The sequence below is a fragment of the Lissotriton helveticus genome, chromosome 1_1, assembly GCF_964261635.1.
Source record: "Lissotriton helveticus chromosome 1_1, aLisHel1.1, whole genome shotgun sequence".
Taxonomy (NCBI): domain Eukaryota; kingdom Metazoa; phylum Chordata; class Amphibia; order Caudata; family Salamandridae; genus Lissotriton; species Lissotriton helveticus.
Genome location: NC_136057.1, coordinates 889,794,173 through 889,812,674, shown reverse-complemented (window position 1 = coordinate 889,812,674; position 18,502 = coordinate 889,794,173). Strand labels below are relative to the sequence as shown.

Here is an 18,502-nt window from a genome sequence, read left to right as displayed (position 1 = left end):
TTTATACAAACAGGGCTGAGCTGACACTTCTACGACTCAAGCTAACATCCTATACACACGGCAACAAGGTTGGGTCACAACTGGCACACCAACTTAGGGTACGTAGGGAAAAGGAGTATATTGGAGATATGTGCCACCCCACGGGAGAGTTAGAGACGTCAGAGCAGGGTAATGCAGGCATTTTTGGGCAGTACTACAAGTTGCTGGACACGGCTGACTCCCAGTCCCAGTCCCAATTAGACTAGCTAACCAAGGTGGATCTACCACAAATCACACTAACGGAAAACTAATTGCGGGGGGAACCCATTAGTGAGCAAGAGGTGCGGCAAGCCATAGGCTCCCTGAAGCTCTATAAATCCCTTGGCCCAGATGGGCTGACAGCGCACTTTTATCAGACATTTAGTGTGGAACTTGTCCCCCACCTGACTTCTCACTAACTATATAGGAGAGCCTGACACGGTAACACCATCAAAGTGTGAAGCCATAATTACAATTATACCTACAGCAGGAAAAGACCCAAAATTCTGTAGTTTATATAGCCCCATAGCACTCCTTAATCTTGATGCAAAAGTATATTCAACAATCCTAGCCTCACGGTTGGAGGACCTGATGCCTGACCTGAAACACCCAGATCAATCAGAGTTTATCAGAGGCAGACACTCACAATAATGTTCGGAGAGTTATACATTTAATAGAGAAGGCAACCAAGAAAAACATCCCGGCAATTAATCTCAGATTATACGCAGAGAAAGCGTTCAACGGGTGCATTGGTCTTTCTTGTTCACCACCCTGAGACAGTTTGGTTTCTGTGAGGCCTTCATTGCCATGATTTGAGCGAACAACGCAATGTCATGCTCTAGAGTACTGGTTAATGGAGCGAGTTCTGAACTTTTCTAGCAGGAGAGGGGGATGAGACAGGGATGCCCACTCTCCCCCCTCCACTTTGCCCTCAGCATTAAACCCCTCACAGCAATAATACGGGCCAACCACTTGATCAGAGGAATTGGTTTTGGTGCGGAGGACCACAATATCGCCTTCTTTGCGGACGAAATCCTGCTAACCCTTACAGACGCAAAGCACTCCTTGGCCGACACACAAAACAAACTATTTGAGGGAGTACCAGGCCTACGCATAAACCTGTCCAAATCCTTTTTGCTCAATCTAATGCTCCCTGACGCAGAGATGGGTTAACTGGTGACAGCAACACCCTTCCAATGGGCGAAGAAAGATCTCATATATTTGGGCATCAAATTAACTCCTAAGATCTCACAGATGTTTAAGGCTAAATACCCACTCCTCTTGCTCAATTTGAAAGAAGCTCTTAAGAGGTGGGCCACCACATATCTGTTGTGGCACGACAGGATTCACGCGATCAAGATGGTGGTGCTGCCTAAGTTCCTCCATCTGTTCCAAAGCTTACCTATTGATTTGAACCGGGAAGAGTTGTGACGCCGCGGCCAGGGCGCCTGACTCTGCACCACGAAATTCACGGTTCAATCACCGGTCCCAGCGGCAGGTCAGTCCAGCACCATGTGACTCTGGGCAATAGCTCGCTTAAACTTCCAGACGGCCCCCTGCGCCTTGACACCCTCGGGTAATTGTGGCCTTTACAAATACTGGATTTAATTTAATTTATTTTGGAAAAAGACTATTTGAAGGCACTCAAGATGTTACATACTGCATTCATCTGGCAAAAGAAGAGAGCCCGTCTCCCTTTTAAATTGCTTCGACGTCCTAAGAGTGAAGGTGGACTGGCCCCCCCAGATTTCAAACTCTATTACAAAGCCGCCCAACTCAGAGTTATAACCGAATGATCCCAGAGGGAATCGGACGATCACTGGATCCACATGGACAGGGAGAGTCATCTGGGACCAACTGTGGAAACCAAAGGTGGATCGCCCTCTTAACGCCTACCTTAGCACGCCCACAGGGGCCACCTTGAGAGCCTGGGATGAGGTGCTGAAAAAAAACGGCCTGGACAATAATCTTCTCACCTTTTTCCCCAATTCACTACAATTCAGTGTTTCCCCTGGCAGCACATCTGGGCCCTTTTCATGAATGGAGGTAGGGGTTGCCTTTTACTATGGCACATCTTTCACAACACAGATATTCTCACCTTTGAGCACTTCCAACGAGATTTCCATCTTTTGACGGGTTGAGGGGGTAAGGGGACCCTCCGGTATCGGCAATTGCGTCACTGGGCACTACAACCAGATTCATGAGAAGGGGCCATGAGGGAGCTCATCCCACTAGAGCGTTTTGTGAAAAGGACCAACGGCATTAAGGGCAGGGCACCATTGCTTTTTGTATGATTTACTACTTTGCACATTGCCTTCTCAGCCACATCGCAATATCACCTTTTTGGAATGCCTCCTGGGACAAGACATTTCAGAGGGAGACTGGAGACCATTATGGAAATATATACCTCAACACCATCGCTCCCTAGGTCTACGGGAAGCCCACTACAAAATTCCATATCACTGGTACTTATACCCTACCAAACTGAAAAAATGCTTCCCAGATAAGTCTAATCTTTACGGGAGGGGCTGCGGCCTCCTAGGCGACTTTCGCCACATCTGTTGGGACTGTCCGACTATTTAACCTTTTTGGTCTGAGATTTTTGTCAAATTAAAAACATTTTAGGTTACCTAGTCCGGATACACCAACATTTTTACTATAGGGATTAAGAGCCGACTCTCTGAAATAACAAACAAACGCAGATAAAGATGTATTGTGGCTGCGAAGACCCCCAATGGCGGCTGCTTGGAAGAAGACGGAAGCTCCAACCTTGACACAATGGCATGCCAGACTCTGCCAGGCAGTCACGATGGAACGGATGAGAGACACATTTAGAGACGATTTTAAAAACTTCGATTACTCCTGGGGCTCCCAAATTAGCTATCTTTCCAAAAGGGCTTCCACTCACAGCCTGCCCATCTAGAACACGGGTATTGCATCTCTTCCAGTTTTGAATAGAGTCCGTGGATGTAGAGAACATCCCCTGGAAGATGCAGGGGCTCCCAAGCCCCGCCTGAATTCCCTGAGAGGGTGCCTCACTTTGATCAATCCTGCGGGAAGAGAAGGAATGTTGCATGTAGAGGACGGGTGAACAGGGACTGACAAAGGGATTCTGTTAGACATCTTGTACGAGAGATACACAGTGGTTGTCCAATATAGGGGTGTGCCATGGGAACACAGGCATTATGAACATTGTTATACCGTCAGTAGACATCTCATGGTTACTGAATCTGAAGGAAATGTCAACCACCATGTCATAAGGTGCACTTCATGGGCTGTTAAAGATGAGAAGAAAGGACTTGTGGGACTGGAAGAGACCCCAGATTTACCGATGAGTACGGGGTCACTATGGTTGGTTGTTCCTCGAGGGTAATCTACCCCGCGGCCCCCCATAACGGCTTGAATGGGACTTTGGTGTTTGCCAGCCCTGTAGAAGATTCTTGTGTCTGGGAAGATACCCTCATTCATAATAGGCTCCTTCTGCCATACTCAAGTACCTTATTTTATTCCTTTTATGTTTTTGTTTTCTTTCGTAAGTTTAGGGGAGGTGGTGGGGGTTCAGTGAAGGAAAGGGGCGTGTTGAGGGAGAGTAATGAATATTGTAATAGCAGACCATAAAAGGTAATGAAAAGCTGATTATAGATATAGCAATTATATGTGAAGTATTGGTCTACCTGCTACGATTGTAATGCAAGTTCTTGTGGTAAAAAATCAATAAAAAGAGGTTTAACAAAAAAGAACATGACACTAGCTTGCACGTGTAGGGCAGCAATTAACCATAAAAGATTCTCAGGAATGCCTAACCTATACCATTTTTCCAGAGTATTTGTTAGTTAACACAGTTGTGCTCCGTGAAAAAGTCCATGAAAGCTGCACAGACAAACTGTCCACAAATGGTGAAATTGTTCTAGAATCGCTTGTAAATATTATCAAGTGTGCAACAGTTTTTTCCTATAGCCTGCTTGTTTGCTTGTAATTATCTTTTCCTTTTCTCTTTGCGAATACCTCACTGAGCAAATCTCGTAAGGCAATTTGCCGACAATTAATTTGCAAACTGAAGGGTCAATTTTTAAGGAATGGAACTATCATACCCCCCAGTCCAGTGTCATGGCATTACTCCATATTGATAACAATGCTGGAACATAGGAGTTAAACATTTTGACCTAAGGAACGGAATAACATTCTAACTTGTTGTCAAGTTTGATGTAATTCCATTCACTTGTTTTTAACAGTATTGCTTCCCAAAAGTTCTTATGGGAATTAACATGGGAAACGAACGTTTTGGGGACAGACTTTTTCTTAGTCCCTGCTTCGCCGTTTGGAACAAAACTTTACATGCAGGAGCCGAGGTGGATGAGCATTTTTTTTTTATGTTTGTGAAGATTTGTCAAGCAGTGCCAATGTGTGCGTGAAGCAAAAAAGCATTTTCTATGGAAACTCTGAACTGACAACACATTATCAACTGCCACTGTGCAATAGATTAGTTACATAGTGGTGGTCGCTACTGTGTAATTATTGTTAAGCTACATTTATTTAGAAAGGCATTTCTTTTTTATTTGCCTAGAACTTTTGACTCAGTTGCCTCAAATGTGGCAAATCATTACTTTAGTCAAAGAATTTCAAGATTGTAAATTTTCGTTCCGATAGGTTCACTGAGGATTTTTTTTAAAAAGGGGACACAAAAAAGAAGCGACATCCCATTGTAACTAAGGCATGAAATTATGCCTCCGGTCTCAGCAGCTGAATGGATTTACACCGAACTTGGCAAGAAAGTCTAACTTTACTCAGAAAGCGAGCTTTGTTGGATTGGTATAAATCCATTCAGTACTTTTTGAAATATTAGCATTTAACAACAAGTTGTTGAGTGGGCTTTAATGGGTTACCTTGCAATTTCTGTCAATCGCATTCAGCATTTTGTAAGAAATGTGAGTGACTGAATAAGGGCTCTGAAACCATCTTATTTGGGTCATCTTGAAACTATCGAGTAAGCCTTTATTCAAGAGTTTCACATATTGAAAAAAATTGCAGAGTTATGCAGGGCAATCCTCGGAGGTGACGACTCCACCCTGGGTGGTGCTAATGGTGCCTAAAGGCTTGGAAACCTCAAGCAGCACATCAGAAATAAACACCAAAATCGGTATGTGACCCTTGAGTCATAAAAATTTTAGAGTCAGACGGGCAGCCACTTTATGTGTTGGAATTTTGTAGTTGAGACACAAATCACTTCTGACTCAAACGTTTAGTGCTGATCACATATACAAGACAAAAAGCAGGGCAAAGGAAACACTTCAATAAGTATCTAACCACAAACAAAGACAAAACCTTTGCACTGAACACCTCCTCCACATGCCTGTAGGCCATGGCTATGGTGGTAGGCACTGGGCAGGGTGAGAGCACAGTAACTGGCTGCAAGCAAGGCCCTGCACCAAACACCTGCAGCTGAAAGACTTTCACAACTGGGGTTAAATGATGGCAGGTGGTAGGGCCCAGGATCCAGCTGTAGGCCAGACCATCTGCCAAAACCCCACTGTGCATAGCCAAAGGCTGAGGGCAAAGGGGTTGGGTAACACAGGGTTGGGTGGAGAGCCTCCTCACAAGCCATTCTTGGTGACAACTGCCCAATGAGCACAGTTGTCCATACACACCAGGTGTTAAGTGTGTGCGTTTGTGACCATAATCAGAGGATCACTGTGGGTTGTCGCTTATGAGTCAGTAACTCAATTTTAAACTGCAATGCATTTGCAATAGTATGCATTGATAAATATTTTAAAAATAAGGATAGAAGCTTTTCCACATGTGTGGATTCATGAAAGGCACTGTATGGCTTAATTTTAGTGCATATATTTTGGCAAAATTGGTGCAACACTTCTGATCTACCACACACATTTTGACCAGTTACAGTCTTGGTGCCCAATTAGGTGTTTGGCTACTTTTACAGCATAAAATACAGTGGTATAAATATTCTATATTACAACCACCCATCAAATGTCACAAATATTTCACGGGACCTTGTACGATTTGAGGCTTTATCATCAGACCAACAGCATCTAAACGACTCTTTCCAGCTTTATCATTATTAAAGCTATTAGGATTACGCTACAATGAAGGACCAAACTATGTGGCTTGGTTATCTAAATTATGCAGTATTATTTTGATCTATCGAGACAGAACTAACTGTGTTCTTGAAATCTGCAAATTATAAAGCACATTATGTGGGAAATGAAGATGATGCATGGATAACTGGTAAATGCCACATTTCATCATTGTACTGGCACTGACCAGTGTGCATTGTTTTATTTATTATGTACTCATGAATGGTAAACAACACCTCAACATTCTAATTCCAATCAATGTCCTGCACCTTGATAAGATCTGACTAAAATAATCTATCCTTTGTACAGATAAAATATGTTTAACAATGCAAAGGGTATTGCTTTTCTCAAAATCTAGATTCTCAACTGCAACTGTTCTGCTTAAGGTAAGAACCCAAACAGTAAAGCCCAATATTTCACTTGCTACTTTCAATAAACAAAACAAAGTTTTCAAGTGAATTGCCACAAAATAAACCTGTCAATGAGGTCACCAGAACCCATCCATTACAATATAGGACCATATTACAGGATTACCCAGATGTCCTCTTTTGTATAGATGCACGTACCTCCTTAGAAAACCAGCTAGCACTCAAATCACTTGTTTACTGTACCTTTACCCTAGTACAGTACTCAGCTAGCTTTTGGCTAGACTCATGCTATACAAACAAAGCATTTCTACATAGAAGTGTTTCTGACCATCAAAGATTCTATGACGAGGAACCAGTATTCCAGTGAACTCGAGTTACTTTGTAACAGTCTTTGAACGATAGGTTTACGTTCCACACTATCATCCTTTTCTGGATGCAACTGAAGACTCATTTTAGTTTTGCTCAAAATAAACTAAACAAGGGACTGGCTGCACTGACTTGCAAAGTGTTCTGTGTATCAATGGAAGAAAGCAAGAAAGAAGGTCCCAAAGAATTCTCTGTGCCACTCAGAAGGGAGCTTAATAAAGAGGTTAAGATGAGTTACCTGTAAACATAATCAGCAGAATCAAGTTAATCTGATTACCATAAAGGTTGTACAACAATTAAGGGATTGAGGTGCAGGGCAAAACTTACATTAATGTTACAATCTCATATACCCCTGCCTTGGGACAGCCAATTGTAAGGTCTTTATCAAATGATTTTACGTAAAGTCATAACTCATCCAACACAGGGCTTCCTTATTTATAAAATATCTGATAAACTATCAAAGTAGCATTTATAGAAATAGCATATCATTAATAGTCACCTCAAACTGACTAGGAAACCTGACTTACTATGACTGTCATATGTGACTTATGAATTAATACAGGTCTCTGCAGCGGAAATTTACATAAGACTTTTTTCTTATAGACTGAAGTAGCAAGAGGGCATACAATATATGTAGTAGTAAAAAAAAGAATTGAAATATTGTTTCAGAAATTCTTTTAAAAGTGATATCCTACCTCAGGCATTTATAATAGCCGCTTGATGTTAGGATTCCGCCCCGAGCTAATTTGCTGCAAGTTGAGAGATATTCAGAATACATCTCTGATCGAGATACTGAGGAATCCTGACTTACTTCAAAATGTGCATTCAACCTGAAATTGAAATTGAAATACATTTAGCTGTGAAATAAAAAGTACATAAAACAATTTTGAGAATGATTGGCAGGGAATCTATACGGAAAAACTAACTAAGCCATTTTCAGTGAAGGCACTTTGGCTTGAGATTTTATAGAATTGTTTAACCACTCTAATTGGCAAGACACAAAAAAAGACTTCCCTGAATATCACCAATAGAGAAGTATCTCAAACTAAACAGTTAAGAGAATGATGGTTTGCAAAAATATTTCAAATTGCATCAATCGTTACAAAATCTTTTATCCAGTATTCTTGTCTGGCACTGAGAATTCCATAATTTCAGCATGCAGAGGCATTGTACTCTGCTAACGGACAAAAAAGAGAATGCCATCTTTCTGTCTTAATGTATATTTAATGTGCAAGTGCAACAGCCTTAGGACATAAGATAAAGCAAAGCTGTCACAGCAGAAGGGAGGAAACATTTAACAAAATATAAATATAATAGTTTTTTTTTCAACTCTGAGTTATAAAGTCCCCTGCTAGAGACAAAGGTTCAGATTCAGTCAATTAAAAGCTCCAACAGGAACGGGCAAATCTGGGACTCCAGACGCATCATTCATTATAACTATCAACACAGATCAACAGTTAAAGTAGTATTTTTCTCAACTAGTGAGCACATTTTGAAGCACACGATCTTTAAAACTGCGCACTTGATAATGTTTAACTAAACAGTAAACCTGCAGTAGGAGCTTCTTATGTACAGGATCTTCAGGTCTGAATGTGTAGGTAAGTGCCCATTTTTGACATGGTCCTCCTCATCTTTTTGCCTGGTATTTGATGCAACATTGACTGAAGTGCACTGGGTTCATCTAACCAGATCCCCATTGCTGGTTTTCTTTCCCAAAAACAAGGTAACTGCAATTGTTCCACAACTGGCAAGACCTTTAGCACCCTTGTAGGTCCCTAGCAAATGACACCCCTAGTACCTAGGTCATGGGTAACGAAGAGGGTCCTGCCACATTACGGGTCCCACCACCAAACTCATGCAGACTGCCTTTTCAGGCTGCGTGAAATGGTGCAGATAAAAAGTGAAAAAACAGCATGGCACACACCCTGTGTGCCATGTCCCCAGACGCACAAGTTACTTACCTTCGGTAACAATATATCTGTAAGAAACATTAGTAGTGATAGATTCCTTGCCTTAGAATTACCCCCAGGCGTCAGACTGGATCCGGAAAGTTTTTGTCAGCAGTACCTCTGACTGTCGGTAGGTGTCGGCAGGCGGCTCCGCGAGCATCTATGGCGTCGAGATGACGTCGCTGGAGCTAAATACATGCGCCAACATCAGTTCTGTACATGACTTTCCGCGCCAGGAACACAGAGACATGCAAGAAACATACCACTAGTGACTTGAAACTAGGGCCCTGAAAGGGATGACCTTGACCCTAGAAATCAGTTCGCAGAATGGGGAGGATGGGTGGGGCGGTAAGGAATCGATCACTACTAATGTTTCTTACAGATACATCATTACCGAAGTGAAGTAACTTGTGCATCTGAAAGAAACATGTAGTGATAGATTCCTTACCTTAGAACAGATACCCCAGCAATACCAACCCCGGTTGTGGGTCTGCGAACCAAGATCACACCAGAAAGTCCTGGAGAACAGAACGGCCAAAGAAGCCGTCTCTCTGGGCGCGGCTGTCCAGGCAGTAATGCTTGGTAAACATGTGCAGCGAGGCCCATGTAACTGCCCGACAGATGTCATGCAAGGGAACTCTCCATCCCAAAGCAGTAGTGGCTGCTGTCGTCCTGATCGAATGGGCGCGTAGCCTCACCGGAGGCTCCTTTTAGCCAAAAAATAACAAGCCTTTCTGCACAGAACGACCCACCGAGGGATAATCCGCTTGTGCACTGCCCGACCTTTCTTGGCGCCCACGTAGCCAACAAAGAGCTGGTCATCCACCCGGAACTGTTGTGTGCGGCTCAGGTAGAATGAGAGCGCACGTTTTGGGTCCAGACAGTGGAGCCTCTCTTCCTCTTTTGAGGGATGCGGAGGCGGAAAGAAGGTGGGCAAAGGGATGGTCTGCCAGATGTGAAAGGCAGTGACAACCTTTGGCAGAAAAGATGGACAAATCCTTATAACCAACTTGTCCAGACGGGCAGAGAGAAAAGAAGGTTTAGAAGAAAGAGCCTGGAGCTCACTCACTCTCCTGGCAGAGGTGATGGCCACCAGGAAAGCGTCTTTAAAGTGAGAAGACGATGAGGCCAGTTGTGAAGTGGCTGAAAGGTAGCACACATCAGATATGTCAGAACCAGGTTCAAGTCCTACTGATGCATTATGAAAGGAACAGGAAAAAAAGATGAGTAATGCGTTTCAAAAATCCATTTACAACAGGGGACTTGAAAAGAGAAGGCGGATCTGGAAGCCGTAAAAGGCTGAAATGGCTGAGAGATAGCCTTTGATAGTGCCCAGAGCAGAGACCTGCTGGGCCAAAGAAAGAAGAAATAGAAGGACCTCTGAAAGAGGGTCAGAAAGGGGATCCACAGTCTTTGCTGTGCACCATGCCATAAACTTATTCCACCGGCAGGCGTATACCGTCTTATTGGAGGGGTCTTGCTGCCAACATCACACACTTCGGGAGGCAGGTCAAAAGACGTCAACTGCTGCCACTCAATCTCCACGCAAGGAACTGGAGGACTGTTGTGAGAAAGTGCCATCTTCCTTGCATGGTATGCCCCCACTTTTTGCTGAATTGCTGATGTACTTTGATCGAGTGTGCCCTAGGTTCCTGCCAATCAGGTACCCAGTATCAGGCTCGGCTCCAACTTCCTCGGGGCTGTGATGAGAGTCCAACTCCCTGCCCTACCGAACCACCTCAGCGTTCATACAATATGAAACGAACATCTAAGATAGTACAGCGGGGCGCGGGAAAGGAAGGGAACAGCGGGGAGGGAGATCTGTAACAACAAAGAACAAGATATTAGAGCACCCTATCTCCCTAACCTATAACGGTGTGTTCTACACTCCCTTAACCCAAAACCTCCCCACTGTAACCAAGCAATACCTGTAAAGGAAAATACACAATGATCAAATCCAATGGAGACAGGGGTCTGTTGAGGTATGAAGAACTGTGCCCAACTGTGAAGACAAAACGGACACACTTCAATTCTCTATGTGCTAAGTCTGCTGTACTTTCGTTTGGTGCTAAATAGGTAGTGCTACACATACCATGAACAATGCGTTAATTTCTATAATGGGTGATTTCACAGTTCCCTTTTTTCCAATACCCCTCCTGTCTCCTGTAATAACGAGATAAAGAAATAATAATGAACACTGCAATCTTCAGAATCCAATCCGTGAGAAAACAGTGTGGGGAGACTCTTCACGTTTAGTACTCAGTGTTACATGCACACTAGGAAACGCTTTCTCCATTAAGCTTGCGCCCTATAAGTGTCTGAGGGATTGTTCTCTGAGAGTGTGAAATAGCGAGGCTCAAAACAATGTTCCAGGTGAGTCCTATCGCCACTGCGCAAGCTTATACGTATTTACAATATGTACCATGCGAACATACAAATGTATGGCTTTGTTTGGCACTGAATAACAACAGGTCTTTTCCTCTCAACCAAACGATAAAGCCACCAGAGCAAATGCTGAACGCGACGTTAAGGAACGTCCGAGTAACACTCAGCCGAGTGCAACTCCCAAAGAATAACTGGGCTTTGGGTGTGTAGTTGGGATCGAAACTACCAATGCCACACACCACAACGATTCCAGGATACTCACGATTCCGGAGGACGAGGAACCATAAGACACCTCTTACCGCATACAAAACAGGACTCGGGAAACGCCACCGCAGGACGGAATTATCGGCGTCTCACCGCCGTTTGAATCTGACCTTTATTTCCTGGCATGCGCGCGCAGCTCACGTTTGGTACGCGACGTCAGCGCGGCATGCCGGGAACTGTAGTTTCTGATCCCGTTGGCGGCCCATGATCGTTCGGCAGCTAGGAACCTGACACCCAGGGCCTGTGTTCCTTCCCTAAAACTGTATTGAAACCTAAACTCAATTGGCATCTCTGGCCACAAGTCAGCCCCTGGTAAATGGTACCCTAGGTACCCAGAGCACTGTAACCAGGGAAAGCCCCTAAGGGCTGCAGCACTTATTGTGCCACCCTTAGAGGCCCTGCACCCTGACACACACACACTGCCTTTGCACGCTGAGTGTCCTGGTGCAGGACAAAGCAAAGAGTCGACAAGGCACACATCCCTGTGTGCCATCCCCACAACACACTGTCCTGGCATAACTCAGTCACCCCTCTAGCTTGGTGCCCTATGCCAGTGGTGTGGGTACAAGGGCATGAGCCCTGTGCCCCTTTAGTACCCAGGTCCATTCCTGGGCACTGTAAGTGCAGTGCTGCCATTAAGAGTATATGGTGCTGGGAGGTCATCACGAACTCCACAGCACCATGATGGCAACACTGAAGACTGGGAAGTTTGGTATCAAACTTCTCAGCACATTAAATCTGCACTGATGCCAGTGTGGGATTTAAGGTACAATGCACGACAGAGGCAATTTAGAGTTGCCCCCTGAACCTAACCCCAACCAGTGTCCTGACTAAAAGGCTGCCTAGGTTGCCACCCAGTAGACATGTTCCTGGCCCCCTGGGTAGAGAGCCATCCGCTCTCGAGGCCTGCAACAATGCACATCCCGGGGCGAGGTGCTAGGCCTCTGCCCCCAGGATGGGGAGGGGGAGCTTCAAAGGCACAACAGCTTTGTGAGCTTCTCCAGGCCACTTGCTGTACTCAGCAACTGGCCCCCACTGGTTCTGACCCCCACTCTGGCGGGAAGACAGGTGGGAAAACCTAGGTGAGGAAAGGGGGTGTGCCAGCCTCTTCCAATTCCACCCCTCAGGTGGGGAAGGCGAGGTGAAGCACAACTCCGGGCTCTTGCTAACTGGAGGATTGGAAGCCATACCCAATCAGAGACCGGCTCCTGCCCCCCTCCCACTGGAAAGGAACAGGATAGGGGGTGTACTCTTCCCAGGGAAGGGACCCATTGGTCCCTGACGTTTCCCTACCTGTAACACCCCTAAATTTAGTATTCAGGGGCACCCTGAATCTTCCTTCCTCAGATCCAGATTTGAAAACAAGAAAGAAGAACAAGAAGATAGAAGACCTTCCTCGCAGCAGCTAACAAGAGGACGATACCAACTGACTTGGCCCCAGCCCTACCGGCCTGTCGAACCTCGAACCTGCTCCTGCTAAATCCCGGCCTCTCCTGTGGTCAGCAACCTCGAAAAACCCGGAGGACCTGACTGCCTTGCTCATCCAAAGACTGGGAGTCCCACGAGCAGTGGTTCTGCTTAAAGATCAACAACCCCTGGTGCCAGCCAGGAACTGCGAATCCAGCACACTCTGCACCCGCCGACCTTAGCCCGTGCCTGAGTGGACAAAGACCACGAGGACGTCCCACTGGCAACTGTGACCCAGAATCCAGCACCCAACGATCCTCCTCGACGTTCCTGGCGACGCCTGCAGCCTCACAAGGGACCCCTCCAACCGCGTCCAGCTGACGGTAAGATTTCCCAACACCAAAAGACACCCCGGCACCCGGCGCCCCACGGCCCCCTGTGCCCAACTCTTGGGTGTCTACCCGTCCTACAGCTTCCCAACTTACCTCTCGAAGTGGTGGTCGCACCAGACGAATCTCCGTCCCCGAGCTTGCAGCCTTTGTTCGTCTTGCAGATTTCCCATTGAAATACATTGGAACCCGACGGCCCAAAAGCACCCTACACCCAGCGGCCCGAGTGCCACTGGAAGTGCAGCAACTGTCCTATCCTACTTCCACACTTGCCCTGTGTAAGTGACCGGGAGCTCAGCTCCCACAGCCGCGTGGTCTGCCTGCTAGCAGCCACCAACCAAAGGCCCCCTATCCTCCATTGGATAACATTGGGACTATTCTCTCTGCACCCGGCTGCCCCTGTGCCGCTGAGGGTGCAACCACTGTACCTACCTGAACCTGGGAGACCCCGGAGTCTAAACCCAGAACCTCAACTCTGCCAGTCAATAACTTACCTAAAAACCGATAACTTACATTTTCTCCTTAGGGTAACATTGACTGATTTTCACTTGGAAATTCTTTTGAGTCGAGTTTTGAGACTTTGAAATATTCACTAAAAACCATCCAATCAACGAAAACGAAATTACTCACCTGTTACCAGGAGAGATCCCAGTGCTGGATCTTTGTGACCAGCACTGACCCTAAAAAGTCATTACAAATGTGATTTTCCGAAAACCTGTTTTTCCTTCATAGGATAACATTGGCTGGTTTTTGCCAGAAATTCTTCCAAGTGTCGATTTTTGAAACATACAAATATTCCTTAAAAATCGCCTGTGTAGGGCCTGGCTTGGACGGCAGTGGTGATGGCTGCCTAACCGAGTCGCTCTGCAGAACAGGGAGGCGACTTCTCCTCGATTCAGGCACCAAACCGACTATTCTGCCACCAGACCGCCAGATTTCGATAGCCCGAACTGAGCGGCGTCAACTGAGCGGCAAATTGAAGTTGGGACGGCACACATTCGCCCATAATTACGGTTCTCCCTGGCGCCTATAGAGACGGCGTGGGCGAACTAAGATGACACCGCGACCCTGCTCTGGACCTGCCTGAGCACGGGAATCGACCGAGCCGGCGATCCTTCCTCGGACCCTTCTGAGGCTGCCCAAACGGAGAGCAGAGGCTGCGAAATGCTCACAGGCAATTTCGGGAGGTGAGCGCCCCCTGTGGACTGCTGTATGCTATCATATTCGCCCCTCAAACCTCCGCTGCGCCTGACCTTAAAATGGCGGCTGCTGGGACATTCTGATTAGCGCGGCCCCGAGGTAAAGAGCTTCTGCGATGGAAAGTCCTTGGCTTCAAGAAATAATACATGCCTCCATCAATGCAGCATTTACGAGGAGCGCCCATCATCTCCTTGTGCTCAAGTCGACCCTCTGTTCTATCTGCCCTATGTGGTTCAGCTCACCAGTGCTCCTAACATGGCATCCCGGCATCTCATCATCCCTGCACCTAGCTCACTCGCGTACCTATACTACTCACTGACCAGTTGGAATGAGCCTCATTCACCCAGGAGAAGCACCCTATGTTCTGGACTAACACCACCGCAACCACAGTAAGGGGCTGGTAGTCACTCGCTCATAGGCTAATAAGATACCTAGCGCAGCTGCTTGTGATTGAGCCCCTCGGCCTGTTCCCTTGCTGTCGGACTTCTGAAATCGTTGCATGCGCAATGTACATCTAGGTTCCTAACCCTTGCGCGGCAATCCTTAGCTTCCTTCCCTTGCTGTGTGTCAACCAGGGCTGCTTCTTGTACATACTTCTCTATCTGTGTCACAGTACAAAGCACCAATGAGAGGGACATTATCTGAGCCACGTTGGTAGCTAAGAATCTGCGCAACATCAACGCCCTGCCGCGCCCAGCGCCTTCTTCTAGAATCTCCATACCTAGCGCCTACAGAGAGCCGTTAACGCAGTGGCAAGTGTCTCAAACAAGCAACTGTCACCAGTCGTGCCTCAAGTGCTATTTCTCCTGCCTACCCTACTACAAGCTCTCCTGACCTGTCCCGCAATGGCGGAAAGAGAGGGCAGAGGCAATAACAAAAAGGTGCACCAGGAACCAATGATATCAGACTCTCCCATCAAAGCTAGGGCAGACATAGCAGCCACCATGGATATGATACTCAAAAAACTGGCAGAAGTCCACGATCTGGCTAAATCCACCAAGGGCAACACGGACTCCATGCAGCTCAAGCGCACGGCGATTAGAGCAGATATGAGCATTATGAATAAACGTCTGGGCGAAGCGTAACAACGCCTCAGTGACGTGGAAGACATATCCCTTCAATCAGCGAAAGTAGTAAAGCGGCTTGAAAACACCACCGATGCCCTTAGGAGACACAACGCCGAGTTGGAAGACCGCAACCGACGGGGGAACATCCGCATCTTTGGCGTTCCAGAGAACTCCGAAAAGGACGCAGAATCGTGTGTAACATTCTTAGAAGCATGGATCCCAATGATAACTAAGATCGAATTCCAACACGGCTTCGAGTTAGACAGGGCGCATAGAATTCCCACCTTCATCGACAAAAAAAGAAAGGGCCCGCGTCCTCTGATATGCAAGCCTCTCAGATTCCAACATGTTGAAGCCATCCTTCAATTTGCAAGAAAGAACCATCATATTTCCTGGGAAGGCCAACGCATAATCTTCACTCAATACTACTCTAAGGATACGGTTGAGCTGCGGAAAGGGTTCCTCCAATTGCAAGACAAGCTTAAAGCAAAAAACATTCCATTTTCCTTTGCAGGCCCTTCTAGATTTAAAATCATTGAAATTGGGAGACCGCACTTCTACACAGACCCCAGAGACTTGGCTTGCCACCTGGAAGACTGCCCGAGACAGAGTAAGGATCAGTTAAGTGGTGCAACAAACAAGAGAAAGACGGTCCCCCATGACTTCCACGACTCTGCTCCTGCCTGAAGATTGATGTCTGAGTACCACTTACATCGGATGCAGTGGCTATGCCTGCCGATCTGCACCTCATGCACAATCCTGAGCAGGCCTCCCCTGTGAGATTGATCGCTGCACAGGATGCACTCTAGTGACTTCTAATGTGAGCTACCAGTACCGTGAGTGACTACTTAAGACATCTCAGTACTTAGCAATAAGTTCTACCGTTAAAAAGTTCCTAATCTCATAGTTGTCTCACTACTGCAGACATCAGAAGGCCTAATCAGCGCACATGCCGCAACGGTGGTATTAGTTTAGAGTTAGCTATGTTCGGAAAAAGATGTTTGCAATAAGATTTCAACTATCTTACGATGATATATTGATGACAGGTCTATCAATGTAATGCCCCCGATGGAGATTGTGAGTCTTTATATGTCTCCGAATACCCTATACGATCTATATGTTGAAACGAGCTTGACTCAACACTTCAGTAATAGCTCCTATCTACCATCCTTGGGTGTCTTCACATTAACGCTTTAGGTTCAACGTCCTTAGATCAAAACTCCTGCCACAAGCCTTATAGTGTATAGATCCTGTCCATGTTTACGGTCGTTCTAACCAACCTAATCTTGTTCTGCCTGAATGGCTGCTGTTGTAATATGTTGTTTATCATCCCTGTTCTGCCTAGTGACGGTACTGCCATCGTACTTCCTACGTACGTATGTCGGGGGTAGGGGGGTTGGGGTGGGGGAGGGAGGGAAGGGGAAGGGAGGGGATGAAAAGGGAGTTGACATGTACAGTATTTGTTTCTTTCTGTTATGATTCTTATTCTTTTCAGGATGCAGTATCCCACACCCACGCAATGTCGCATCTCACACAATACTCTGAGGCCTTGTATAGACTATCTTCAAGCTCTTCTCTGACGATCCCAGTATGCTGTACACCCCGTTTCACCACTCTGTTGTTCCACTTAGCGACCACATCAACTGCTGATGACTGACACCAAGTCTTTATCGGAAAACCTCAACAGTCTCCTTGAATGTCAAAAATGTGAAAAGACGGAAAGTCTTTGAATACCTCGCTAAATCAAAAAGAGATATCCTCCTATTGCAAGAAACCAAACTTTCAGAAGAGGACACACGGTTCATTAACCTCAATTGGATATCACACACACTCTGCTCCCCCGCTGACAACAAGAAAGGTGGAGTGATCACACTGGTCGCAAAGAAATCTAACCTCTCTGTTTCCCACACACATGACACGGAGGGCAGGTTACTCATCACACGTCTATTAAGAGATGATGACCCTATTCACGTTGTAAACATATACGGCCCCAACTCGGACGTCCTGGAGTTCTGGGATTCAGTCTCCCGAGCCATAGAGAATATCCCACAAGATGACCTGTTAGTGGTGGGGGTGATTTAAACCTCCCTCTGGACCCAGTACTCGACCGACAGTCCAATTGCATGTTCCACCCTTCCCGCTCACATGAGGCACACACGCGCCTCTGCAACCATTTTCTCTTAAAAGACTCCTGGCGCCTACAAAACCCCGATGGTAGGGACTATACTTTTTACTCAGCCCCGCATAACTCGTACTCCAGAATCGATTTTATCCTTATTTCGAGCTCCTTCACTCACCTCATTGAGGAAACAGACATCGCCCCAAAATTAGTCTCCGACCGCTCATGTATTAGCACCAAACTTGCTGGCTCCCGATCGACCCTACCCACTAGGCGCTGGCAGTTCAATGAAGAAACCCTGTCAGATCCTGTGAACAAACAACAAATAATTGACGCCAAAGCGGAATATATCTCAGTGAATGACTCTCCTGACACAGCTCCCTCCACTGTCTGGGACGCACTTAAAGCCACAATTCTGGGAGGTATCATTAACATTAGAGCCAAGACCAATAAGAAACTGATTGACTCACTGTCAACGATCCTGCACAGCTTACACTGAAGTTATCACCCCTTTATCATAACTTGACTTTGCCAGGCCCAAGAGGCTCTGGAGAAGGAAAGGCCTGCAAACTGGTCCCGTGGAACATTGGCGGGATAGCAACCAAGTGCAGTGACCCCATCTGGAGCACCTTCATTAAAGGATTTGATGTAATATGTCTCCAGGAGACATGGGCCATCACCAACAGCTTCTTCCTTGAGGGTTACAAGGCCTTCTTTATGCTTGCCACTCCATCAAGGCGATACAAAAGGGGATGATGGACGGAGCGTTTGAGCAAATCAAACACTCACCCCCAGTCAACTGATCTGGGTTTAATCCATCACCATTCTTTAGCCCACTCAGCCACCCCATTTCAGACATGGCTATATGCAAATCAGTC

At 46.2% G+C, this 18,502-nt stretch overlaps 1 protein-coding gene across 1 annotated transcript in view; it reads right to left on the bottom strand.

Annotated features, from left to right (window-relative positions):
• ARID2 (AT-rich interaction domain 2) overlaps positions 1-18,502 on the bottom strand; it is a 1,386,754-nt gene that overhangs the window by 475,920 nt on the left and 892,332 nt on the right. Inside the window, exon 13 of the mRNA XM_078675715.1 lies at positions 7,540-7,674. Coding sequence (XP_078531841.1) covers positions 7,540-7,674 — 135 coding nt within the window. The remainder of the gene's footprint in view (positions 1-7,539; positions 7,675-18,502) is intronic.